This window comes from Porites lutea, chromosome 7 (assembly GCF_958299795.1).
Source record: "Porites lutea chromosome 7, jaPorLute2.1, whole genome shotgun sequence".
NCBI lineage: Eukaryota > Metazoa > Cnidaria > Anthozoa > Scleractinia > Poritidae > Porites > Porites lutea.
This window is the reverse complement of record NC_133207.1, coordinates 24,572,744-24,599,494: the sequence shown is the minus strand read 5'-3', so window position 1 is coordinate 24,599,494 and position 26,751 is coordinate 24,572,744. Positions and strand designations below refer to the sequence as shown.

The following is a 26,751-nucleotide window of genomic DNA, read 5'->3' as shown; positions in this document are numbered from 1 at the left end:
TGTTCATTGTTTGTTCACAATGTTCTTGGAAAATGTCATATGCGCTTTCATGAGTGACAAAATCGAATCTCACTTAAAACTAAAAGTTACTCTCCATAACCATACTTTTTTTAATAACCATAATTTTCCTTGCAGGTTTAACTGACGCGGATTTGTGGGCAAACTCTGAAAATTTAAACTCTGTTCTGGAGAACTGTCTTCGGTTTGTGATCATTGACAAAACACTACTGGCATGCCTGCTTGTTATAGAGCTTGTAGATCTACGACAAGCCTGTGAAATTAACGAAGGAAGGCGACACAATCCCACCGACCCAAACCAAAGTATTGCGCAAGAAGACGCACTTAATCCAAATAAATCATACAACGAAAAGTCTGGCGCTAAGGGGGATATTGAAATATCGACGAGTACCGGAAACAGAAAAGGCGCCTTCACAGGTCAAGAGACTGAAAAAAAACCAAAGGAATCGATATCACCAAGACGAGAAAAACTTCGAAATCTCAAACACAGTAAAACAGAGCTTGAAAAGGAAATCAGCGAAGTATACGAGGACACCAGCAAGCTTGAAACAGAGCTCTTCTCCACAATGGAAGAGAAGACTAAGGTCGAAGAAGAACTGTTCGGAATGAAGCATCACGTCACGAAACTACGATCTGAATTGTTCCACCTTAAACTGGAAAAATCAAACTTGGAAAATGATGTCAAAAGGTCCCAGAGCCAAGAGAATTTACAGCAATCCATTGATGGGGACGACGGAAAGGTCGTCGTTGAATCACCTAAAGAGGTGGTAAGAACTTACCCAGAGCTCTCTGACGTTATGGAAGTTTCACATGAAAGTAACGACAGTGAAAACAGTTCTCAGATGAGCGATGGACATGAGTCCAGAGAAGCGTTCTTGAAAACATGTATGGAGAACATATCCAAGATTTACCCCTTTATGCCTCAACCTGGCATAGAGGCAGCTAGTGACGATGAATTAACTGATGATCAGGAGCCTACGTTTTCCGACGCGAACATAGACGACAGCGATGAAGAGATCATTATTACGAAACTTGCACGAAGTCTCCGCTCACCTTGCACAAGCCCAGCCAAAGAGAAATCAAGCGAAGCGACATCACCAAGTAAGAGTGGAAAGAAGCTGAATGCTACCGCTTTAGGTCCAAGGCAAAAAGCGATTATGGCAAACGATAACAACGAAGACTTGAAAAGCAAGTCACGGGAAGCACTGGTGAAACAAATACAAGAGTTAAAGAGAAAGTTGCACAAAACCGAACAAGAATTAGCGGAAGCTCAAGAGAGTAGCGAAGATTTGGAAGAAGAGCTCGATCACAAGAAAGGACAGTTAGTAGAGGCACAAGAAACCATAACCAATCTGGAAAACCAGCTGGTAGAAGAGAAGGAAAATTGTGAACAGGTTCGAGAAGAGTACTTCAATGTCAAAACCCAGAGGGATATACTCGATGAAAAGATAAAGGCTTTACGATCAGAATTAGAGAGGGTGTTGGTGAGAGAAAACAATGCTCTTAGTGCTGCACTGAAAACGTCTCAAGGTTATAGAAGCGACAATCCACCTCCCTCGCCAACCAAGATAACGGCAAAGTCTTCACTGAAGTCTCCTGGGAAAACAAAGGTCGGCAAAATTGACCTTCGAAATCCTCCTCAAACTCAGTTCACATCAAACGAGATGGAAGTGGTTGGCCTCCTGGAAGAAACTGCTGAACTGAAAGTTAAACTAGATAAAGCGACACAGGAAAAAGCTCGACTGGAAAAGTCACAAAAATTCCAAGAAGAAAAATCAGCAAGGATGACAGCTGCCTTAAGAACAAGCGAGGATGCATGCAGCCGACTCGAAAACGAATTCGCCATTCTTAAAAAAGAGAAGATGAAGTTGGAAGGTGAAATTGTTGATATGCGAAACAACAACTTGAAAATTGTGGACGAACTTCAGAAGTACAAAGACAAGTCATCGCGTCTCGAGAAGGACATTGAAGCCATTTCGTACATGAGCACGAGACTAGAAAAAGACAACAAAATGCTCGAAATGGAGATTTCTAAGATGGAATCTGATTTATCTTCTTGTAAAAGCAAACATGAAGTTGCGTCCAAGGAATGTAAACGCCTCAACCAAGAACGAGTTCAGGTTGAGAAAGAGTGCGAAAAGGCTCTTCATGAACTCGAAACTCTCAAAATACAAAATACTCAGTTGTTGGAATCCGAGGTGTCTGAACAGAAAAGACTGAATTGTAATTTGCAGAAAGAGTTGGCAGGCATGGCGGAATACCAGGAAGCGTTAGAAAATGAATACTCGAAGGTAAAGAGCATGGAACAGAGTCTCAGGCAAGAACTAGCTAAAGTAAATTCTCGTGTGGTTGAAGTGGAAACAGAACTCGCCACAGTTACACAAAATAGCCACACTGAAGGAGCGACTGCCATCTTCAGGGAAGACAGTCTGAGCTTTGGGCAGGAATCGTACAACAATACACAGAAGCCAGAGTTAATCAAGGGGAAGAAAACGTTTAACAAAACTCCTAGTAAGAAATTTTACACCATCACACATACAAGTGAGGATGAAATAGGGGACACATCTTCATCCATAGCTGAATCGCCTGCAGACGAGAGCAAGCAACTAGAACACGAATATCAGCTACTGAAGCTCGAGAATGGGTACCTTCAACAGCAACTATCAGAAAGTGAACACGTTCTTACAATGTACAGGCAAGACCTAGAAAGTGCTCATGATCTCATAGACAAACTACAAGCTAACGAAGCTAAGGTATTACTGATAGACCAGAAAAAGGAGTTACCAGAAGAGGACTGTAAAACTCCTTCAGACAAGGACGATACGATTAAGGAGATTAAAGAATACCCTGATAATGCGAATGACGAATACAAGTTACTGGAAGAAAAACATGCTGAGCTGACCAGAGAATATGAAATCTTACGACAGCAATATCAGGAGGCTCTCACCGACAAAGAAAAAGGTGCGGACGGAGTGGCTAGAGAAACCACAAATTTGATACAAAGCGTACCTGCCACAGACCAAACAGAAAAAGTGGTATTAAGTGCGAAGAAAGATGTTTCAGGTCTAACGGAGAGAATTACAGAGCTAGAAGCTGACAATGGGCAATTGAATATACAAGCAGAAGAACTATCAAGAAATGAAATGGCTAAAATTGTTCTAATGAGGTCACTAGATGACGCCAAACAGGAGATTACCCAGTTGAAAAGTGATAATAAAGCGTTGAGAGCTCAAAGAGATGTTAAAATTCTGCAACAAAGCACCAGCGGTGGCCTAACGAATCCACTGCAACTAGAACCCATGAAAGACGTTTATCGCAGGGTAACGAGCGATGACGACGAGGTCATAAAGCGAAAACTCGAAGAGGATCTCTTGAAAGTTACGAGCGAAAAATTGAAGCTTGAATTTGAATTAACAAGTGCTAACAAAGACTGTGAACGTCTTAAGAATGACCTTGATCACAGTGAGTCCGAAAGAAATCTCTTGAATTCGCAATTAAATGAAAATATTGAGAAAGCGGCAAATTTGGAAGTACGTCTCGTGGAGATGCGATGTTCTTGTGAAACGATTAAGGAAGAGATCAACATGCTGAAGAATCAGAAGCGACAAGAAAGTTTTCACCTACACGAAGCAAGTGTTTGCAAAGAGATCTTGGAGAAGCGTTTAGAAGATGCTCTCAAAGAGAACAACTTTTTGCGTCAAGAGCTGGATACCTTGCACGAGGAAAGAAGAGAGAACGAAAAGAACAGTGCAAAATTAGAAAAAGAGAAAGACCAACTAACGATAGAAATAGAAAACGTAAAAACACAGATTCGAAAGTTAGAAGTAGAATTTGAGGAGTCGAAAGCCGGGAGCGAGACGAGACAGAACGAAAAGAACCAAGATGAAAAGATGATGCACGGCGATTCTGGTATGGAAAACTTTGTAGGTTGCAATAAGCGAAATAAAGACGATCAGGAACAATCACCGTGTCATCGCGAAGAAGTATACATTACCACCGACCACAGCCAGATGAAAAATCCACTGGAGGAAGTGAAACATGTTAAGGAAAGCCATGAAAATATTACAATTACCACAACAGATAATTGTGGTCAATGTAAAGGAAAGGAAGATGAGGCAATAGTTAACTACCAAACTGAAAACAAGTCTCAGGGCGAAAGAACCACATTTGATACATTAGAAATTGAAAAACATACAGTATTACTGGAAAAAGAGAAAAGGCTTCTGGAAAAGGAACTAACCAGAGTCCAAGAAGAATGCAGTAAGCTAAAGCAGAAACTCGAAGTCATCAAATACGCATCGGAGAATACGCAAACACAGGAAGAGAGAAGAAAAGATTTAGAGGAAAGACATGATCAGCTACAGAAGGAGCTTCAAGAGCTCCGTGCTTTAAATCAGAGACTTGAAACAGAGTGCGATGACTCGCATAAATTAATACAAGAGCTAGAGGTAAAGACCAAGGCACTGGAAAGCTTGCAAAAAGAGCTTCATTGCTTTCACAAAGAAAACGAGCGGTTGACGCATGAGGTGGAGATAATACAAAACACGAGTAAAGCCATGACAGATCACCAACGTAGCAGGGAATCGCTGGAGTCAGAAAACGCTACCCTTAAAGAAAAACTTGAACGCCTTAAGGATTGCAACAGGAAACTGCAAACGGAAATAGAGGAGCTGGGTAGAGAGCTGCTCACTTTTAAAGAGCAAAGCAGGAATATTAGTAAAGATTCATCAGAAAAGAGTAACGTATCACTCCAAAATCAAGTTGAGAAGCTTCAGAAGATGCAGAAACATCTTGAGAGTGAACTCGCATCATCTCGGGAAAAGATCAAAGAACTTGAATTGGCGAACGAGTCTCTGAGGAAGGAGAACAAGGCTGTGAAAGGTAGAATTAAGAGCCTGGAACAACGAAATGAAGAACTGCGACGGAAGGATGGCAAGAAGAAAACAAACAACGCCGAAAATAAGCCGAAGGCAAAGATCAAAGGGGAACCGATTGCATTAAAAGACAGCAAAGAGGCTACATCTGTACAAAGCAAAACAGCCGAGGAAACGGCAAAGAACTTGCAAACTAAAATTGAACTTCTGGAAAACGAGAAGATCCAATTAGAAGAAAAACTCAACAGTTTAAAAGAAAAAAGTAATGGTGCAGTCACGCCAGCACCTCGTGCCACTATGGGTACTCAAACCACGGAACTTCAATCCGAACATGAGATCGTGGAAACGCTTAACACTGTAACGCCTTCTATCTTAAAAGACCACAACAAAGCAAATGCAAAACCTGAAAACGAAAGTGCAAGCACACCTTTAACTATCGACATGCAGACAGGGTACTCGTTGATGGCAAAGGAGAAATTGGTACTGGAGAGGAAGGCTACGCATTTCGCCAGAACACAGATGCAACTAGAGCAAGCTTTTGCTAAGGCGATGAAGGAAAATGCGATGTTAAAGGCCAAAGTTGGCGAGAAAGAAAATGTCCTTGAAATTCTTCGTGAGAAAGTACATGAACTGGAGAAAAAGAACTCAGCGCACTTATCTGCCGTGGACTTGAAGCAAAATGTGCTAATATCCAGCGACAGTGAGTCAGAATTTGAACAAGACAAAGCCACAGAGCCCTCGACAAAAGACCAGGGCAAAAGCGAGAATGCAGACTGTGAAACCAGCTTGCACGAAGCGTTGAAATCAGCAAAGAGTAACAGTGAGTACCCGTCAAACCCATTGCAGCCTGACGTTGAAGAATCAAGAAGGGAAAAAGAGAAGCTAGTTGAAATGACTAAGCTGAAACTTCAACAGGAAAGTTGGGAAAACGTCCCCAAGCAACAGGAAGATCTGCAACTCTTAGTAATGGAGGTAGAAAAATTAACCACGGCGAATAATCAAATCTGTCTGATAAAACCATCCCGGATCGAGGTTGAACAACCACAACGTGAAAGTACTCTAGTTGACAAGGAAACCACCACCGGACTTACCAGAGAAGTTCCGCAGTTCATCTTGCCTGGTAATCACGGATGCGAACCACAATCAGTGCAGCCTGATGTTGCTGATCAAATAGGACCACAAAAGGAAACGGAAGAACTGGTGCAAGAAAATCAATGCTTCAAAACTGATAAGGATGATGTGGAAAATGCCCTAGCACAGAAAGGCCATGAAGCCTTAAGCGAAGAATCGACAGAGGAACAACAGGCAACTTTTAAAGATGTCTGCCAATTAAAGACAACTCAATTTGAATTTGGAAGGGAGCAACTGGTAGAACATGATGACAGCAAGTGTCTCGAGAATCTCGCACAAGAAAATGCATTGCTCAAACAAGAAAGAGAGAGCTTACTTAAGGAATTAGAGGAAGCAAATAAGCAAAAAAACTGGACGGAGAATGAGCTAAGGCATAACAAAGAGTCCTGTCTGAAACAGGAACAAGAGATGATACTTTTACTGTCATCCTATAGCCAAGAAAAAGAAAGCTTGTTAAAAGAAGTCGAAAACACAAGTACTGATTGTCGGAAAGCTAAGGAAAAACTGCGAGAATTGCAGCAGATCGAGTCTGACTTTGAAGATATTCGAAGAAAGGGTAAAGAAGCTGAAAACCTGATAACGGAACTTGAGAAAGATTTACTTTCCCAAACAGAGATCAAAAACAAGTTGAAACGTGAGCTTGAAACGTGTCACAACCAACTTCAACAAATGACCGATCTGGAAAAACAGTTACACTCCTGTAGAGCTGAAATTAAAGACTTACAAGACAGAAACGAGGACCTTACAGTGGAAGTGAAAAAATGGAAAGATGCGAATGAAGCGCAATACAGCAGCTTACAGCTGGTAAAAGCAGAGGAACCGAAAAGGAACTCTGTAAGTACAAATCCAAGCACGCAAAGCTTTCAAAGTCGGTGCGTTCAAACCATCACTTCTTTCTATAAATGGGAAAATAACCTTCTTGAAGACAAAACAGTGGCAAACGATAGCCATGGAGACAACCCTAGCCATTCAGAAAATGCTGAAGGTATTGACAACGGTAAAGAAAACAGTTACCAGAACATAACTGAGGATGTCTCAAACAACACCAATGCCGTCGAGAGCAACATCTATGGTGTTCAAAGCATCAGCCGTTCCGATATCCCAGAAGGTAATTACGACCACCCAGAAAAAACTGCGGAGAGGACACTATCAAATTGCACAGGACCAAAGATGTTAGAAGAAGCAATTTATTACCAGGGACTTCCTATTCCAATAATCATCGTGTCGCAGTTCGATGATATTGGCATAAGTAGAAGCGAACACACTACAACATTCAGTCTTCGCATTGAAGACTTTGAATGTGACTCACCAAACGATCAGAGCACTCCAGACGAAGAAAACGAGAATTTTCTGTATTCCGTGGACAAGGAACGTTGCGGAGAGATGAAGCCAGAGGGTCCAGTTGGTTGCAAAAATACTTTACAAGAAATGAACGAAAAGACATTGGAGATAAATTTACCTTCGGAAACAGAATTCAAGATCATGGAAAATCCGTATCCGAGGGCGTCTTACACTACGGTTGTCCTGGAACCAGGTGAAACGTCCAGCCTCGAAGCTCCAAGTAATTTATTGCTAACTGACCAGCAAATATCTGATGATGCACCCAGCGACACCTTAAGCAGCAAGCCAATGGAAATGGAAGAGATAAGCTCCAATGACATGGAAATTCCTGACACCAACACTGATACTGATATTTCAAAATCAAGACGTGAATTAGAGTGGAATATCTCCAGTTTAAAGTCAGAGCTGGCACAACGTGCTGAGGAACACGAGAAAAACCAGCTTGAAATTGGCTCGCTAATGGAAGAAAAGCTATGCATGAAAAGGGAAATCAGCTCACTGGTTAGTGAATGCGAGTCACTTCGGGCAAAAACAGCTGTGCTTCAAACACAGAATGAAGCGATTTTGAAGGAACAAATACTAAACGACGAGGAACTTGAAGAGCTTCAGCAAAACCTAAGAGATTTAAAAAAAGAAAAAAATGAGATCGAAGAAGCTAAAAAGAACCTTGAAAGCCAAAATGCAAGACTTGAGATTGAATTATCAGACGCCATGGAAACCAAAGAGGCGATGGAGCGAGAGCTGTTTCGCGTAAGTTCCGAGGACACAGATGCGTCAAAACTCAGGTTGGAGACACAACTCCATGATATCACTGAAAGATACACCAAACTGGAAACAGTGCTGTCATGCGTGCTTGATGAGAACTCTCAAATGACGGCACAGCTCTCGGCACTTCAAGCTGAGAACAACATGCTAAAGAGCTTTAAGATTATGGAAATCACTGACAACTGCACCCAGTTCTCCCCAAGAACAACAGAAGATGAAAGTGACGGCGAAGGAACACAATCTGAGAAAAGAAAAGAAGCTGAGACATCAACAAAGCCGTTTACCTCAAAAGGTAACTTAACGTTATCTCTTGGTGAAAAATTGATACAGTTGCCTTCAACTAATTCTCCACCATCTCCAAACGGTCAAGGAAGAGCTGTCAGCCCTGTTACGCCACGTCAAGCCGAAGGCAAGGCAGGGGAAAACACATATCAGTTCCCACGTTCGTCAATTGTTTCTCGCCAGAAGAAAACAGGACTGTCAATAGACCACGTGGGAAATTCGCTTGACGAAGAGAAAAGCATAAAAAGGGATCGAGGTCCTTTGACAGCTGAGAATAGCCATCAATCCTTGAGGTCAAGTCATGATGCAAGAAATGGTAGAACTCCCCCATTGCTGACTGACTATGAAAGAGTACTCACCGAAAAATCCCTAAAACACGCTACTCCTATGATAAACAGGCTGTCTCAGAGGAAAAGGCTAAAGAACAATTCCAGAAAATATGCCAGCTTTGATCCAATGTATGATGCCTCTGAAGATGTCCTAACGCGCGATTCTGATGATAATGATTCCAGCATGGAGGTTAACAACACAAGTAGCTCGCTTGTGTCCGCAACGGATCTCGACATGAGTATATCCTCTGATCAAATTTCGTCAGAAGATAGCACCAATATAGGCCCCGAAATAAGGGTGCTACAAAAGATGCAGAAAGAACTCGCAGAGACCAAATGCAGCAATGTTCTTGTCAAGAATGAGTTGTCAATTATCAAGAGGCACAATTCGGATCTTCAGAGTCAAGTGCAAAAGTTACTGAGCAGAAATAATCACCTCAAAACTAAAATGTGTGAGAGGACATTATCTGTAAAAAGGATGGAAAAGGAGGTATCAAGTATAAAAGATGACAATAACAGATTACAACAAGAAGCTCTGGCCATGCAAGAAGAAATGTCAAGACTCGAAAAAGAAAAGGCTAAATTCGAGCGCAATATGTCCTCGACTAAATCAGAAAATAAACGATTAAAGTCTGATCTGTCAAGCATTAAGGCAGAGAGTTACAGAACCATGAAAGAACTAGTAAACCTACAGAGTGAAAACAGGAGGCTACAACTAGAAATTGGGAAGCTAAGGGAGGAAATACGCAGCCTCAAAGGAGTTTTAAGCGATGAGTCAGTGTCACAAGAGTTACCCTTGTGGGGATCATTATCCAATGGGGATCTTAGGAGCGTATCTCGCAGAGGTTTACAGGAACGACCGGCAAGACAAGACCCCATCTATCTCCAGCAGAGAGCGTCCACTGACATTGCTTTTAGCCAGCACAAAAAACACACTGAACGGACCCACACGCCGGTAAGAGGACTTCACATTGTTAGTACAGTCAAATCCCGTTTATACGGACACCGAGGGGACTATAGAAAGTCTCCGTATAATGCGGGTTGAATTTAGAGAAAATATGGACTTTCTTTCCCCAGGGACAAAGCAAACTGTCCGTAATATTGAGGTGTTCGTATTAAGCGGGTGTCCGTAAAGTGGGGCTTCACTGTTGTATCAAAAAACAAATTAAGTCAGCGTAACGAAAGTTGGAGAGCTGGATAATGTAAAAGACATTAGGAATAGAATATTCCCAGATGAAACAGTGACATCCTGTCATTAAATAAGAACTGGACTGATTCATTTCACGGTTTGCTGAAGAAATTGGTCAAGGTATAGGTCTAACCAAAAACGATGCTATGAGGTAATAATTAGGAATTCACTCGTCCACCCAGGACACACCTTCACCTTCACGTTTGTCATGTAATACACTTAAAATAGTCAGTCAATTGTTGGACAGTCTGAATTGGATTTCTTCGTAAGGTATCGTAACAAATAAAACGAAACAGTGCCAGTTTTGCACTAGCTTAATTGCGGAAGAACCAGAGAGGTGAAATCAGACGTCAGCGAGGTCCATATTTCATCCCATCTCGCCGACCTCGAACAACCAGGGCTTAAGTCAGATAGCCTATGACACCAATTCAATTAATCACCCCAGACTGGACGTGGTGGACCCAGCGTTTGTTTGAATCTGTAGTTTCGTCGAGCGTGCTAATCTTTAAAGCCCAGAAGTATCCTTTGTATCTTTCCCTTGCATCTTACGGGTTTTCATACCACAAACTACCGGTAGTCTCCTTCGCAGCCAACAGGGCCAGAGTCACGCGTCGTCTGAAGGGTTTTTTAACTCCCTCTATTAATTCGAGGCCTAGTGTTTAATCTAGAAAACATGGTAATTTTGTTTTCGCTTGCTCACGAGACAAGGCCTCTTTAAGGATCTATTGATCAGATCTCCAAAGCACTTTAGTGGACTTCAATCATTTAAAAAAATGTTTCAGCTAAGGTCATTCTTTCTCTATTCATCCTCCTCCTTCATCTTCTTTCTTCTGACAGGAATTGCTGCCCTTGAACCTATCTGCAGAGCTAAATGATCAACATTCAGATGGGGGGAGCATTGGCAAAGCATTGACTTCATCTGGTAAGTTTCTCGGCGCATCGAACACATGATCCCAAGAGCCTTTTTATTCCTTTGTAATATTCCACAGAGAAAAAAAAAAGGATTTAAAAGAACGGTGTAGGTCAGATTCTTGTAATTTGAAAGCTTGGTAAAAGCAATTTTCGCTTTCTAAAACAGCAGACACAATCAGTGGGAACAGCTCGGTTGGTACAAGAGCACCAGATCCGCTGTCAAGGCTAGCAAGTCCGTTATCCTTCACAAGTGAAGGCAGCCTTCCAAGTGAACAGAATGACAGAGACGAAAATGAACACAACAGCGAAAAAGTTGCACAGCAGGATCAAGATGAAGATAACGGAAAGGGAAAGAACAAGAAAAAGATTAAAACTATTTTAAGGAAGCTGCAAAATAGCAAAAAGACGAAATCATCAAAATAGGCTCTCTTTTTAAAAATTTCGAGAGATGATCAACTTTTCCTAAAATTTTTTTCCTTACAGGGTTCTCAGTTGAATGTCCAACGATTTTTCCTTTGTATAGTAACTGGTAACAAAATCTTTCGTCGCCCTAACTGAAAATAGCACAAAAATCTTAAATTACTCCCATATCGGCTTTGTTTGAGTTTTGGCGTTCCGATCAGTGTGGTTTCGGTTTGGGGGCATCATCCAATTGAAAATCACTCAAAAGATTCAAAGGTATAACAGATAAGATCGTTTTGGAAGCAATTCAGTAATTGTTTGGGCTTTGCATTGCTCAAACATTTTCGCGACTTTTTCTCAACCAATCTTGCCCTACCAGGAAGCGTTTTCCTGCCCTTGGCCGTGCGTCAGCTTAAAGCACTTGCCTTGAGAGACGATTCGTTTACTTAACTGCCTGCTCGTATAGTGATTGGCCCAAGTAATTATTTTCGTTTTACGGTTCTCGCGATCAATGAACTGAAATCAACCACTTTTGTTTTGGTTTCACGACCCCCGGTAAAACACCACTCTATTAGATCAATTCCTCGCCACAAAGAGGCCTTAACAAACTGCTGTGATAAAACGTGGAACAAAACGGGAGATAATAGCAACTAGCAACTTGCTCAACAGCTCCTGATGCTGGTGAGAATTTTGACACGTTTTCTTGAGAAAATGAGATGCATAGGAGATGTGCTTTTCTTTCGAGGAAGATATAAACAGAGGATTTTTCATTTTTATTTTTATAGCACCTGCACAAGGACGTAAGTTGCCTAATGTTTATTAAAATATGTTCGTTAAACGAAAAATGCAAGCATTTCGATGCTTTTTTTTTCACCCTCAAACATAAGAAGCTCTTTCTCGCTGCGTACTTGAGAATTCCCAAAGGGCAAAGTTGAAGTTTAATTTAAAGTTTTTAACTGTAAGCTACCTCATTAAATTCCATTTTAAGATATTACCTTTTGCGACAGGTTTATCAAACTCTAAAGCGAAAAAATATTACGTCAGATTTACCGAGTTATCTGAGTGGGAGCAATATACATAACCAAGTTTACATAAATTTGTCTTGTAAACAAAAAGCTAATTTGATCTAGTGAAATCGTAAAAGTTGTCTTACCATAGAAACGATAGGTGACCACCAGGAGCTCATGAGCTTTTCGGCCAAAAAAGTTTCCAGAAAGGTCAAACGCTGCCAAAGGCCTTTAGTGAACGGAAAGACCTCCGTTTTTTTCTATTTAAGAGTATATTCTTCTAGACATGCAACCCGTGCGAAAGGCAGGGTAATGCTGGTTAGACTAACAAATATATTTATTATTTTGAACACTGATGGAAGAAATATAACATTTATTCAATAAGTTACCAAGCCTTTTGGCCAAATTAAGCGAAAGCTTAATATAACAAATACTTTCACAATACCTAAATAAATAAATAAAAACTAATTAACAACAACCAGAACTTTCTGTAATGTTATTCTAGGGTTAAAAAAATTAACCAGTTAAGTGTTTGGTACTGAAGAAAAGCCAGCTATGTTATAGTTAACTAAACCTGTAGATTTGTACGTATGAGCTCGTTTGCGAGATAGAAACGGTATGAAACTGTACGCTTAGTAGCGATTTACGGTTGAAATTAAGGCATTTCAAGATAGCCTCTTCCAGGCGATCAGATAGTAGGGAGAGGCGCGAAACGGAGAGCAGGGAGAAAAAAGCGGAAGAGATAGAGAGGAAGAAAGGAGAGAACTCTCCTTGCCCTCTATCCCTAACTCTCTGTAGGTATTTTCTTTTCTTTCTTTTTCTTTTTGTCTAGCCTGAGAAAAGAGCCGGCAATTCGCGAGGCCACCAACCGTTTGCTTGAGAAATGACGTCTGAACAACGCGCGCAGAAATTCTATAGTGATGACGCGACACTACTCAGATTCCTGGGTAATGACCGTCATCAGTATGGAATTTCTGTGCTCATTCCTCAAACCTCATTTCGCGGAGAAACCGTTGATGGCGTCGCAAAATGTCGGCTGTTTAATCAAGCTACTGTTTTTCCTGCTTGCCTCTCTTTGCACCTTCCCCATAGTCTGCCTAGGACAAGCTAACTGTAAGAAAGCCAATCGAGTCTTTTAAGTCAAATTATAAAACATGTGTAATATTTGCTTATGGAAGGATGGGGTAGGATCGAGATTTGTCTTAAATGAAACAATATCCAACAACAACTAAAAGAGAACTACAAAAGGTACTTGTCACAACACAAATGAACCGCTGAAGCCCGCACACTGATGGCCATTACATATGCACTAAAAACTGTATAAAACCAATTGAGCACTTCGCCAATTGACGTTGCGAAAAGGGGTCAGACATTTACATGTAAATGATTAAAACCAAACAGTCAAGACGTTGCTGACAAGACTGGATCATGTAACTATGCCACTTTCCTCAAACACAGTCTTGTGTTGTCTTTATTATGTTACTTGGATATTGGATATCCTACCATTGCAACGTGCACTGCACAATGCACCTTAAACCCAGCACTTGAACTTGAAAAACTGCTGTAAATCCGGATCATCTGGACTCTTTCCATGAACGCCAGCATAGATTTGCATGAGCAATTTGCTGTACTTGAAGGTCTTGTCTAAGGTATCCACGTATTTCTCCAATACCGTGAGCCCCATCACCTTTCCGAGTGAAATCATGCTGGGTCCCAGCCGAGGATCATCATACTTTTCGTTCTTCATTAACAAGCGAACCATTTCACCGTGGATGTAAGCATCGTCAAATGTTAACGGCTCCTATGATAACCACAATGATGTAGTTTGAGCCTTGGGCAATAATTGTGTTTAGGGTCAAAAGAAGGGAGGGAGTAACAACTGTGTTTGTCAGTGGAGGTGGGGAGAAGGTAAGGTAAACGCGAACACGAGCCATGCGACCCACACGCCGGCGCTTACCCCGGTTTCTCTAGCATGGAGCGATTAGGAGCATTGCTACTCCCCATGGATGGGATGTTAGTCCATCGCAGGGTTACCCCCGAGCGGTATGTCGCTGGTGCCTATTTATACACCCGGGTAAAGGGAGACATGGTGGAGAAAGAAATTCTTGAGACAACGCGATTGCAAGGCTCGAACCGGGCCAAAAGATCCAAAATTCAAAGTATTCACGGCCTCGCCCTCCTATCGGAATTGGGGCCTTTGACATTTTCAGTGCAGCAGCATAAATGACTCTTAGAGATTCCGATTCTTGGAAGCACGCGGATTTGTCAAACTGGTAATCACCTCCTTTTTTAAAACCGCTTTTTAAAGCAGTTAAAACGGTTTACCAGTTAAAATTGGTAAAGTCACCTTTCCTTAATCAAGTTGGCTAGGACATACACTAGGACATTACAACTCCACAGAAGCACTATGTGTCTAGTAAGATACTTAAGTCTGATGGGAAAATGCTGCTAGTGAAAATTTTAAGACAACACATTTCGCCAGTCTTTCGCATGTTCCACCAAGGGCGTTAAACCAGCAAAATGTTTCAAATTCTACCTCTAGAACACGTTTCAGGAATGGTGTGAAGAAAATGTCAACTTTCACAAAGTGTCAATTTTCGCTATAACCACTATGCAGCTGTAGCACACTGGGTCTCAAACGGCCTCAAAAGAGCCAAGATCTAAACCGTTAGAGGTGTTTGTTCAGGACTGCGTAAATGACTTTAACACGCTTACTTATGTTTAACATGGTTCGTACAACTTCAGACAAACAAATTTCAAGGACTTTTCAAGGATTTTTCAAGGACAAATTACAGTTTTCAAGGACTATATTTTATACTACTTTCCGCAACAACACTTTGCAAAAATGACAGGGTATGACTTGCAATTGCATCTGAGGTACAGAATAGCATTTGGAATATATAACTAGAAATGAAATATTGTTCCAGCACAAATATGTTTTACGTTACCCGTGAGTTTTACAAGTTCTTACACCGAGGATGAGCCAAAGTTTCCTCGCCAAATTAATCTTATTTTACAGAAAAGGACGGTTTGGTAGACAGGGTAGTGAATTTCAAGGACTTTTCACTACCTAATAAAGAAATCCAGCACTTTTCGAGGCCCTTAACTGAATTTAAGGACATTTCAAGACGACTAGTAAAATTCAAGACCATTTCAAGATTGTACGAACCATGGTGTAAGTGTTAGTGTGAAAAACTAGGTTTTTTAAACCATCGATTTTTCGAAACTTCTGAAATTGACTTCTCTTCCTAAGGCACGCATTGCAGGTGCTATGGATTCAACCCCAGTTTACGAACGTCCAGTTTTTCAAGCCAAAACCAACATGACTCGAAAAATAAGGACACCACAGCACGTTACTATATTTACTAACAGGAGACATTTGAAAGACCATTATAAGAAACAGTGTTAACATGGTGCCATGAACAACAGCAATAAATCACTTGGAGCAAATATATAATAAAACATAATAACTGCGTAATTCTCACCTGGAAGGGGTACTTGCTATAAACGTCCACAGCCTTCATTGGGTCTGCCTTGACCAAGGAGTCAGCTAATTCGATGTATGCATCATGGACAGCAGGCGCCATTGTTATCACTTCTTCGTACAGTTTGTGGGCTTCACTGATACTTTCGCCGCCTTTGCGCATTAAAACTCGCCCCAATCCAAGTCGGGCCTGGAAGGAAGGCTTGTTAGGTGGTCCACTTGGCTTCTGCGCAGGCTCAGTTGCAGGGCTGGGCTGTGCAGGAGTGACTGGAGTCGGAGTGGCTGGTTTCTTTGTGTCTGTTTTTGTCTGTGTTGATAACTTCGTTGAAGCTGGTTGCTTCGTCGGAGAACACGCACCTGATTTATGCCTCGAAACTGAAGCCGTTGATGACTTTGATGATGAGACTACGACAACAACAACAACAACAAGAAACACGTTCACCATCATGTCCTCTGCTCCTAGATTGGCATTCCCACCTATTGCAACTGTTGGTACACTATTTTGGGGAAATTATTTCTCTCCGTACCTTGAGAAACGAGAGAAGGTCTAAACTAGAGAAAGCGAAAGTGCTGCGAGACAAGGCCAACGGTTTTAAATGGTTACGATTATGATATGTAAATAATGTTTTAGATTCTAGTTTTTTGATTTTCGATTTTCTCTTTTACTTTGGGGAGTCATTTATATGGGGTTAACCTCAAGATTTTTCCTTTATAGAGGAAATTCCTTTTGTTTTGTTATGCCCTGAATAAAGTATTGTTATTGTTATTGTTACTGTAACTATCCTTATCCGAGAGGAAACAAAGGTCGAACCATTCCCAGATGAAAAACAGAGGCTACACTTTGTTAGCTACCCAACCAGCTGAGCTAACACAATACCTGTAGTTCTTCCGGTAGCTGCTGTACTACCTCCTCTCGTACCACCTCTTGCTGTTGCTCCAGCGGGCTTTGTAGGTGACGTTCTGCCTCGTGCTCCTCCAGCCGTTGCTTTAACTGCGGTAGTTGCTGCACCACGGGATGGTAGAGTACTGCCTCTGCCTCTTGCTGCTGCTCCACCACGACCTGAAAATTAAAACACATGTGCCGATAAGTTGAATAGAATTTCCTGAACATAACATTCCAGAAGATGTGGAATTGAATACAAATGGCGTGAGAAGCCTTCATTACGTAGTAGGCTGATACCGTGCATGATGACGACAAGTCCCAGGTAGACTGAAAAATTAATACAACCTCCCCAGGCTCAGAATACAATTCACTCTCAGGTTGTACTTTGTTCGTCTAGCAGGGAGAAAAAAGGAAATGAAGAGAGTATTAAAGTAACTAAGAGAGGTCTATAAAGAATAGAATATACAGGGGGACACCTCGCGCGAGGAAAAAGTTATTGCTACTGTTAATCTGGTGCTGTTCAGTGCATTATTGCATCTGGTGAATATCGTAAGAATTAAATTGAATACTTTATTGTCACTTAAAATTGAAATTGACTAAGTACAGCTCTAGCTGCATTGTACATGTAAGCATGAGTAGTAGTGCATACCGTATTTATTCGATTAACCGCCCTGGGCGCTTATTAAATTTTTGGACCTTGAGAGTGGGCGCTTATTCGAGGTGGGCGCTTTTTCGAGGCTGGGCGCTTATTAAATTTTCACCATTCTCAGCAAGTGTAGTAGTATATTTTGCAACAAAACAGTAACAAAAAGTGAAGATGTAGCAAAGCAAGGTTTCTGTAAAATACTCTCAAGAAAACTCCGTCTTCGGGAGGGTCTCTTATTATCTCTTATTGGAGTTTTTGTGGGAGGGAGTGGGGTAGGGTGGGCGCTTATTCGAGGCTGGGCACTTATTAAAGTTTTCTGCCTTTAGCATGGGCGCTTATTCGAGGTGGGCGCTAATTTGAAGTTGGGCGCTTATTCGAATAAATACGGTACTATGATTCTGCCTCGCAACCCTCTTTTCTACTAAATGACCTTTCACTGAGGTGTTTGCACTGTACCTCTTGCCGCTTGTGTACCTCTTCCAGCTGGCAAAGCTCCCTTACCAGCCGATGCAGCATCAGCCTTCTGGGGAGTTTTAGCTGCAACTGTTTTCTTTTCTGCTTCTTGTTTTTTCATGCGCTCCTTGTGCCACTGCTGTTCCGTGAGCTTGGACGAAGCCTCCATGCCCGTGGACGGCTTCCCTTCTTCTTCAATACTGGCACGATAACTTAGCTCCGCATCTTGAAGGATCTGTTTAGCTCGGCTTGAATTAGGGTCATCGTTTTCATGGCAATGTAATTGCGCATCGCCCAAACGATAAAGAGCCCGACTGTTGCATGGCTGGAGAACAACAGCTTGCTGGCAGGTCTGTGAATGCAAAGAGTAAACAGTACAATAAAATAAGTAAATAAGTGGTAAAGACAGCAAGAAAGAAAAGAAAGAAACCAGTCACAGCGTAAAGCAAATAAAACACCCCCTGGCCGTTGCCTTTTGGCAGTTTTTAACTTTATATATTCAATCATCTCTTCTTTACCCAACTAACCTACTCTTTCAACATCATTTCACGCCTTGGCAAGGCGAATTAATGGCCATATTTTTACGGGGAAAAAACTACCAATATAAATGGTACCACCCCCCTCCTCACCACCTCCCTCCCTCCCTTGGGGGTGTGCTAACCTTTTCTTGTAATTCTAGAATTTGTTTTCCAGGTGGAATATTTGAGCAGTTAAGCAAACCAGACAAATTCTCGCAGAAGCGCGAAATGATATCACTTTTTCCAGTCTCTTTGTTCTTTGCTGCATCAAGCATCATTTGCAGCAGCTGAAAATGAGCCTCATAAAGAACCCACTCAGTTTGGTGGTAGGTGTCTCCCCTAGCAACAAGATGCGACAGTACATATGAAGATAATTTGACTGACAAGTGCAGGGAATCTTGTGCAGACATTATGCCAGTTGGCAACGGTGACATTCCTTTACATGCACTTCCGAGCAAAGCACACCCTTGCAGCAGCTGAACATTGTCAGGTCTCATCAAGTTGTTTGAAGACAGAGTCGTTTGTTGCCATTTTTCAGGATCAAAGCCTGGTTTATCTGAATCAGCAGTGATTTGAATCAGCAGGTGTTGTACTCCTTCAGACAAATATTTGATTGCTTCCGATTCTCGTTTCCCAGGTCCATCTTTTTGCTGACAAAGAGCCAGTCCAAGATAAAATCTGCAAACACAAAATCACATGTGGGGGATATTAAACAAAATACAAAATAACCTAACTTTTAACGATTAACTCTGCCATGTTTCTAGCTGAGAAAGGAAATTTAGGACTTAACAATCTTTTCTTAAGGGTACCTACACCCAGGTGAAGACCACCCTAACTTCAAGTGCTTTAATGATGCGAGATCAAGCACCATACTGCAAGCTAACACTCTGGTCTCAACTAGTCTCAGGCGAACACACAATGTAGCATTCATAAGATTTTATGTAACTCCCAGCAAAATTTTTGAAAATTGAAATGCTTTATACCGCAAAGAATTCAACACCCAAGGAAAACATTAGTGAGCAGCTCAAAATTCAGCAAATACATTTCAAACTGACCTGGCATCAACACTGGTTGGTTTCAATCCCACAGCGACCTGAAGGCGTGTTATAGCATCCTCTGGTTTATTTTGTAAAAGAAGCATTCTGCCAACATGCAAGTTGTACAGATGGTTATCTGCTGCATTAGAAAGAGCATCTAAATACTTCATGTAAGCTTTTCCAAGAGGCTCCTCTTCATTGGTGGCCTTTTGAGCTGTTTTATTCTGGAGACAGTTAAGATCTCACCGTCAGTTAAAATCTGGAAATATCATTTTGACAACAGTTCAAATCTAGTTTCTCTTATAATTTGTCAGCAACACTTTTTACAATAAACAGCACACAGATTTATTATTTATGGTATCTGGAATAATCAAGGTCAAGGTAACTTTGATTTTTTTGGATAACATTTCATTTAACCTTGTTTTTTTTTGTCATGGAACTGGATTGAGCCAACGTCAATGTTCGGAAAATATCTGTTCTGAAGACGATTTGAGATCTAGAATTTTCGGAACATTTGTTGTAAAATTTCTTACTTGCCTGCCTCTCCTAGAATGTTCGAACATCTAATTGCCCATTTTTAACGGATTTTTACCCTAAAAACGTCACCTAGAATTTTCGGGAGCCTTTTTTCTGGCTGAAATTTTCGAAAAGGTAACTTTTGATCCCTGTAATTTTCGGATCACTAGACTTTCAGCTAGGAAATCCGAACAGATGAAAAATTTTGGGGAGATAAAAATATGCCTATATCTACCGTTTAAATACTAAAATACGTTTAACAATGCCGCGTTTAAGTGGTTTTGAACTATATTCTCGTTGGTGCCCCTGACGTATGGGGAATGGTTTTGGAGGAAATTTGGTTGTTTCGCCATACAAACTGTTTCCAAACCAGGGAGTTCAAACAAAGTTTTGTTAAGGCAGCTAAAAGCACTGCCCACTACGAGTGTTCGTTAAGGAACATTGGACTGTAACGCAAATTGAAGTAACCCTTCTTACCTGGGTTGCCTGTTTTGATTTCCATGCATACAACTTTTGAACATAATCCGCCCTGTCAGACTGTCCTTGGTCCAAAAGATAGTGATATTCCTCATCGATTGCCTTCAGCTGAAGGGCTAGAGGGGCATTCCGTCCTGCACCACGCATCTCACAGATGGCCTGAATATCATCTTCCTTTGAGCTCTCTTTGGATTTCATATTAAAATCCATTTCTTCATCATCCGAGAATTTCTGGCAGAAAAAAATTCAAGCAATTCACTAATCTTGATCCGCAGGAATCTGCTAAAAGCTAACATTTTGAATGATACAAGCATTTTAGAACAGGAGGCCAATTGTTACAAGACAAAAAGAACCGCATGAAGGGTCAGACGTTTAGGAGACAAATCTTCATTGCCTTTAGGGTGGCCAATTCACATCACAATCAACAGACTTACAGTGTAGTTGATGAGTCAACAGACTCAAAAGTTACACTGTAGAACTACGCTGCTAGTGGGGTGAAACAAAGATAGGAATAGAGCAAAGAGCAAGCCCAAATTTAGTATTTTAATCAGGGTGCAAAGAAAATCATTTTTACAGCTTGCCATTTGGGTAAGCTGAAGCTAGCCCCAAAAACGTTTTGACTAGCAGAATTGATTTCACAGTTCTTGATGTTATTCGAATTCCTCAAAAGACATCACTTGCCTGTCGGGCAAGTTAAAAACAGAACTCACTAGCCCGATAGCAAAATCCACTAGCCCTGGGCTATTGGACACTACTTTCTTTGCACGCTGGTTAATATATTTTCTTTTATATTGAAGTCAACAAACTTTGCTTTCCCTTCTGTCAATGCCAGCCTTTAGGCAAATAATAATATTAATTTGCTGAAAGGTCAATGTGGAGGAGCTCCTCTCGTTACAACATTATATAATTTGAAGGGTGTAGCCACAACTTATCCTGAGGTACACACCATTTTCTTAGTGACCAGGCCATCCTAGCCTTCTAAGTCAACCCTTGTCATCCCAGTCATCCCAGTCAGTCATTGCATTAATCCCAGTTACCCCACTCATCCTACTCAGCCTCATCAACCAAGTCATCCCAGATAACCCAATCACCATGGTCAATAATTCCAGTGATCAACATTGTCACAGTTGATCAGTAATGTTACCCTAGTCATCCAAGTCATCCCAGTCCTCCCAGTCAGCCTGGTCATCCCAGTCATTCTCCTTAACCCAGTCATCATAGTCATCTCAGTCATCCACGTTATCCTCACCCTGGTAATCCCAGTCATCAAGTTATCCTATTCATTTAAGACATCCCAGTCATCCTAGCTATCCCAGTCATCTTAGTCATTCCAGTCATCCACGTCATCCCAGAGATCTTAAATATCCAAGACACTCCAGATATCCCAGTAATCCTAGTCATCTCAGTATTCCCAGTCATCCCCTGTCATCCTAGTCACAGCAGTCACTCTATCCATCCCAGTCTTCCCAGTTATCCCATAAATCCTAGTAAAAAAGTTATCCCTGTCAACCCAGTCATCTCAGACATCATAGTCATCCCAGTCATCCAAGTCATCACAGTCATCCTAGTCATCCCCGTCAGTTTATTGGTCCCAGTCATCCCAAGTCATTCCAGTCCTGCAAGTCATCCGAGTCATCCAAGTCATCCTAATCATCACAATCATCCCTGAGCCATCCCACTTATCCCAGTCATCTTAGTCATCCCAGCCATCCTAGATATCTCTGTTATCCCATTCATCCTCATCATCCTAGTCATCTCAGTCCCAGTCATCCCCTTTCATCCTAGTTATCACAGTCAATCTACCCATCCCAGTCATCCTAGTCTTCCCAATCATCCCAGACATCCTAGTCATCCAGTCAACCTAGTCATCCCAGTTAATCAGTTGTCCCCAGTCATCTTTGTCATTTTAGTCATCCCAGTCATCCTAGTCATTTCCATCTTCTCAGTCCACATCCGAGGCATCCCAGTTATCCTGGTCATCCTATTCAACTCAATCATCCCAGCCATCTAGGTCATCCCAGTCAAATTGTTCTACTCTTCATGATGACCAATAGACTAGATTTTGAGAGGTTGTGCTACTACAGCTGTAATCCGGAGACCTTAGAGGACACCTTTGCAGCACCCTTCATGTCTCTCTCACTGACCCCGGGTGAGAAAGTTAAATAAACAATGATGAACTTACAGAAGGTTTTATTCCATACACATCCTGCACATAATGTTGTTCCTCAAAAACCTGTCCAAGCTGAAAGTGTAGTTCAGCTGTTTTGGGTGACAGTTTGATGGCTGTTGCAAACCACTCAGCAGCCATCTCAAGATACCTCAACGGTGAAACCTCTCCATCAAAATGACCTGCATTACCTGTAAAATAATAACAACAGCAGTTTGTTTAACAAAAAAAAAACAACACAAAATATTTCACACCTTCTTGTGTATATGTTGTAGGGAAAATAGATTCTGATATGGTCGAAATAGACCAACTTTCTTTGTATAATAAGGAGGTACATGCAGCAGCTGTACTGGTAGACAAAATGTAGAAGGGGAAGAAAATAACTATATTTATAGTATCCACTTTGGTTAACCAGCTTCAACCACACCCCTTCGCTTTATTTGTACCACAAGGTACTTGCACTGCCCTTCAGCTGAACTTACCATGTTGAGGCAGAACCTTGAAGCATTCTTTGGCCTGCTCATTTGCAGTAAGAGTCATTTTGTTGATGGATTTTTCACTTGTATCTTGCTGTAACTTCTTTTCCCAGGCTCTGATTTCAGCCTTATGCTTAGCTGCTGTGTTGGGATGTTTAGTTGTACACATAAAGTTCTTATGCTCTTCAAGCTCAGCTGTTCTGACTGGCCGGTTACAGTCTGGGCAACCTTTACATGCATCCTGTAAACCAAAAAAATGTAACCATTCTAATAATTAGAATTATACTACTACATGAGAAATTTCTGCAATTTGATTGGCTTAGAGCATTGGTATTTCAGCTTAATTTGAAATACCTACATGTGAAAATTACAACCTTTTGCAGGTAGAAGCATAAACAAATAATAGCATGATTTGTACGTGATATTTGGCATAAATACCACTCGTGATATTTCAAAATTGTCTCAAATTTCACTCGCCTAACGGCTCACAAAATTATGTATAACAATATTTTGAAACATCACTCATAGTATTTATGCCAAATATCACTACTAATCATGTTATTATCAATACAAATTATTCAGTTAGTCAACTTTAAGCCGTGAATGACAGGGCATAGAAAGGGGATTAGTACACATGCAGGGCAGAAACCAGGAGAGACTAGGGTAAAATCAGTAAGAAAATTTCTAAATTTAATGTCCTAGTAATGCTGGCGTTGAATTTATTTTTCAAATAATTCTGTTTATTGATACGTTTTATGACCGATTAATGAAATATTAATCAAAAAGGTTCAGAAGATCAGTTCAATATTCCCAGCCCTGTCATAGATTCCCCAATTGTTTATTTTAGGGTCTAGGATATGCCTTATTAGAAGGTTAGGATTGGGGATATAAGAGGAAATGGGATGGGGTGATCATAATCATCAAGATGTGGGATAAGGCAATTTTACAAAGTGGGATTTGGAAAAGGTTGTTCAAATGAAGCAATTTCTGGTAAGAAAAAGTCTTCTTCATTTTGTCAAATGTTGGAAAAACCCATTTAGTTTAACTTAACAGACATCCCTCAACCCTGGCATGTGAATATTCCAACCTCAACACCCTATACCACTGCATGTAACTACCAATATATGATTCCCCTAAAATGAGGGAATAGCCTCTACATAAGGCACTTTTCAGAATGTATGTTAGTAATCAGGATTACCTGATGACAATAGTCAGAATTTCAAGAGAGTGGGACAATTTTGGTTGGGATGACAGGCAATGAAAACTGTATTGGGGACCCTCCTGGCAGGTGCACTTCTAACATGCACCACTGGCCCAAGCTGTTTAAACCTTGAATAACACTATCCACCAGGCTCCACATGCTCTAAAGGTGGATAAATCTCTAGCCAGTGAATAACGCAGTTGGCTCTCCTAATATTTTTCTTCTGGATAGTGGTTTATCCAATGGAAATGTTGCGGTCCAATTTTATCCTTGGTTTAAATCTTATTTCCCTTTGTTTGGGGTATGGTAATGTATGGTAATGAGTTTAAAGCAAAGGGAAATAAAATTTAAACCAAGGATAAAATTGAGTCACAACAGATACATGAAGCCCTATCCACTTATTGACCAACCAGGGCTAGGGCTTAGTTGTTCCAAATGTGGATAGCATTATCCACTGGATAAATCTATATCCAGTGAAAATGAAATTGGTTCTCCTAATAACCTTAACTACCCTCTGGATAGTGATAAATTTATTGTATCGCATGGATAGAGCTGTACAACTTTTGAACAATTGCAGCCTACTTTTATTCAACATCCTACTTTTGTTTTCTCATCCAATTCTTTAGCTGGTACTAGCTCCCCTGACTTCTCCACCACAGCTGGTCTGAATTCACACTGCTTCACATGTGGACCAAGGTCACGCAATTTAGTTGTCTCACAACATCCCCAATGCTTGTAAATGCAAACTACTGTTTGAAAAGAGAGCTCCTTGTCCAGTTCGAACTCATCAACACGCCACTCATCGGACAGGGCAGAGCCGTCTAAGGGGTCTTGTTTTGATGTTCGAGTCAGTTCATCGATGCAGCTCTTACAAAACACATGCTTCGGGTCACTGTTTTTTATTGACTTAGGCTGATAAAGAACGGCTAAACAAACTGGACATTCAAATTTCGATTTCTCCTTTTCGTCTGCGAACTTTATAGGCCACAGAAGCTTCAAACGGGATATTGACAGTGTGTAGAGCTGCTTGGTACTAGCGTCTGGCGAAGTCACCTCAATTTCAACGATTGTCTCTCCATAGTTCAAAGCAATCGGTTCTTTAGAATCCACACGGTTGACTTTCACAAGAGTCTTTTTGTCGGCAAAAATAGGTGTTACCTCGACAGAAGAACAACTAAACGGGACGCTGGTTGAATAATTCTTGATATTAGAGGCGAAATCTGGACACAAGCTCGTAGGGACTGACAGTTTGAGGTCAGTCAGGGAGGCATCACTTGCAGACAGTCGTATAACGTGAACGAAATAATTTTTATTCGTGCTACCATCTTCAGCTGTAACTTCTATTTTTACCGAAGTAACTTCTCCCTCTTTCAGGGGAACTGTTTTTCCGCCACCACTTCCCTGAAAAAGCAAAAGAAACACTGTAGCGAGTAAAACAATGTCTTTTGCAGGAGGTAGAAATTGATCAAATTGGCGGGAAGGCGAAGTGTCAAAGCTTACTTACATGAATAGAGTAAGAAGCGCCTGAATCACTTGTCAGTGGATCAATCTTAATTTGCTTGACATCGCTTCCAAGAGTTACTGAGTATTCAATGGTGTTAGGATGAAATTTCGGTGTTATTTTGCCAGGAGAAATGGACAGCTTTTCCAAATCTGCGTTGTCCATGTTGCCAAGCACAGAGAAGAGCAGGAAGGACTGGGAATTAATTATCCAGTCACGCAATTTCAATTAGCGTGACACAATTTTTTCAGGACCTAAGTTTGATTCATTTAAAAAAGAAGGATAACCAGCCCTGGAAAATATATTAAGGGCAGTCCCCCCTCCCGGCTCTTTCACTCATTATGTATTCTCTCTTTGTTTGCACGTGTTAAGTTCGCATGCTATTTATCAAGAGGGTCTGAATGGGGTTTAGCGTTTAGTGTTAGTTGCCCATAATTTTTAGTGTTTGCTGTTAAATTGGCCATTTTTTTTTATGTTTATTGTTTCCGAAGAAACTACTGTTAAGTGTTTGGAGGGTTCTTAAGACATCTTCGGCAATAATCGGACCTCTTCGTTATTCTTCAGAAATCTTCGACAATCTTCGGGAATCGTCGGTAGTCATCGAAAAATCTACTGAAACCTGGAGTTGTCGTAAAATGGCCGAAATTGGCCTTTTTGGAGCCGTTTTTGCTTCTTTCTGGAAAAAATTTACCCTTTCAAAGAATTTTTTACTGTTTGTGTTGAAATGTCTAAAATTTAAGACATTTAACTGTTTCATGTTACGAAGCCAAAAAATGAAGTGTTTAGTGTTATCGAGTTACCCCCTTTCAGAGCCTCTACTAAGTTTGCATGTGTTCAGTTAAGTTTGCATGCTTTCTCGGCTATAGTAAGTTTGCACGCGTATTGTTAAGTATGCATGCTATTTATTAAGTTTGCATGCTTTCCCGGTTAAAGTAAGTTTGCACGCGTATTGTTAGGTATGCATATGCATGCTATTTATTAAGTTTGCATGCTTTCCCGGCTATAGTAAGTTTGCACGCGTATTGTTAAGTTTGCATGCTTTCCCGGCTATAGTAAGTTTGCACGCGTATTGTTAAGTGTGCATGCTATTCATTAAGTTTGCACGCTTTCCCGGCTATAGTAAGTTTGCACGCGTATTGCTA

General features: G+C 41.0%; 2 protein-coding genes across 2 annotated transcripts in view; one reads left to right on the top strand and one right to left on the bottom strand.

Annotated features, from left to right (window-relative positions):
* Window positions 1-13,075, top strand: part of LOC140944664 (uncharacterized) — a 31,211-nt gene extending 18,136 nt beyond the window's left edge. Inside the window, exons 20-22 of the mRNA XM_073393782.1 lie at window positions 136-9,695; window positions 10,767-10,851; window positions 11,008-13,075. Of these exons, the coding sequence (XP_073249883.1) occupies window positions 136-9,695; window positions 10,767-10,851; window positions 11,008-11,264 (9,902 nt within the window). The 3' untranslated portion in view covers window positions 11,265-13,075. The remainder of the gene's footprint in view (window positions 1-135; window positions 9,696-10,766; window positions 10,852-11,007) is intronic.
* A 195-nt stretch (window positions 13,076-13,270) lies between these two features.
* On the bottom strand, window positions 13,271-25,915 carry LOC140943284 (uncharacterized). The gene is made up of 11 exons (XM_073392360.1): window positions 25,613-25,915; window positions 24,709-25,509; window positions 22,914-23,148; window positions 22,447-22,622; window positions 20,265-20,495; window positions 19,290-19,495; window positions 18,378-18,912; window positions 17,720-18,068; window positions 16,612-16,794; window positions 15,736-16,139; window positions 13,271-14,051 (listed from the first exon to the last, which is right to left on the bottom strand). Exons 1-11 carry the CDS (start codon window positions 25,772-25,774, stop codon window positions 13,782-13,784), a joined length of 3,552 nt encoding a protein of 1,183 aa, XP_073248461.1. The 5' UTR covers window positions 25,775-25,915; the 3' UTR covers window positions 13,271-13,781.
* Between the last annotated feature and the right edge of the window lie 836 nt (window positions 25,916-26,751).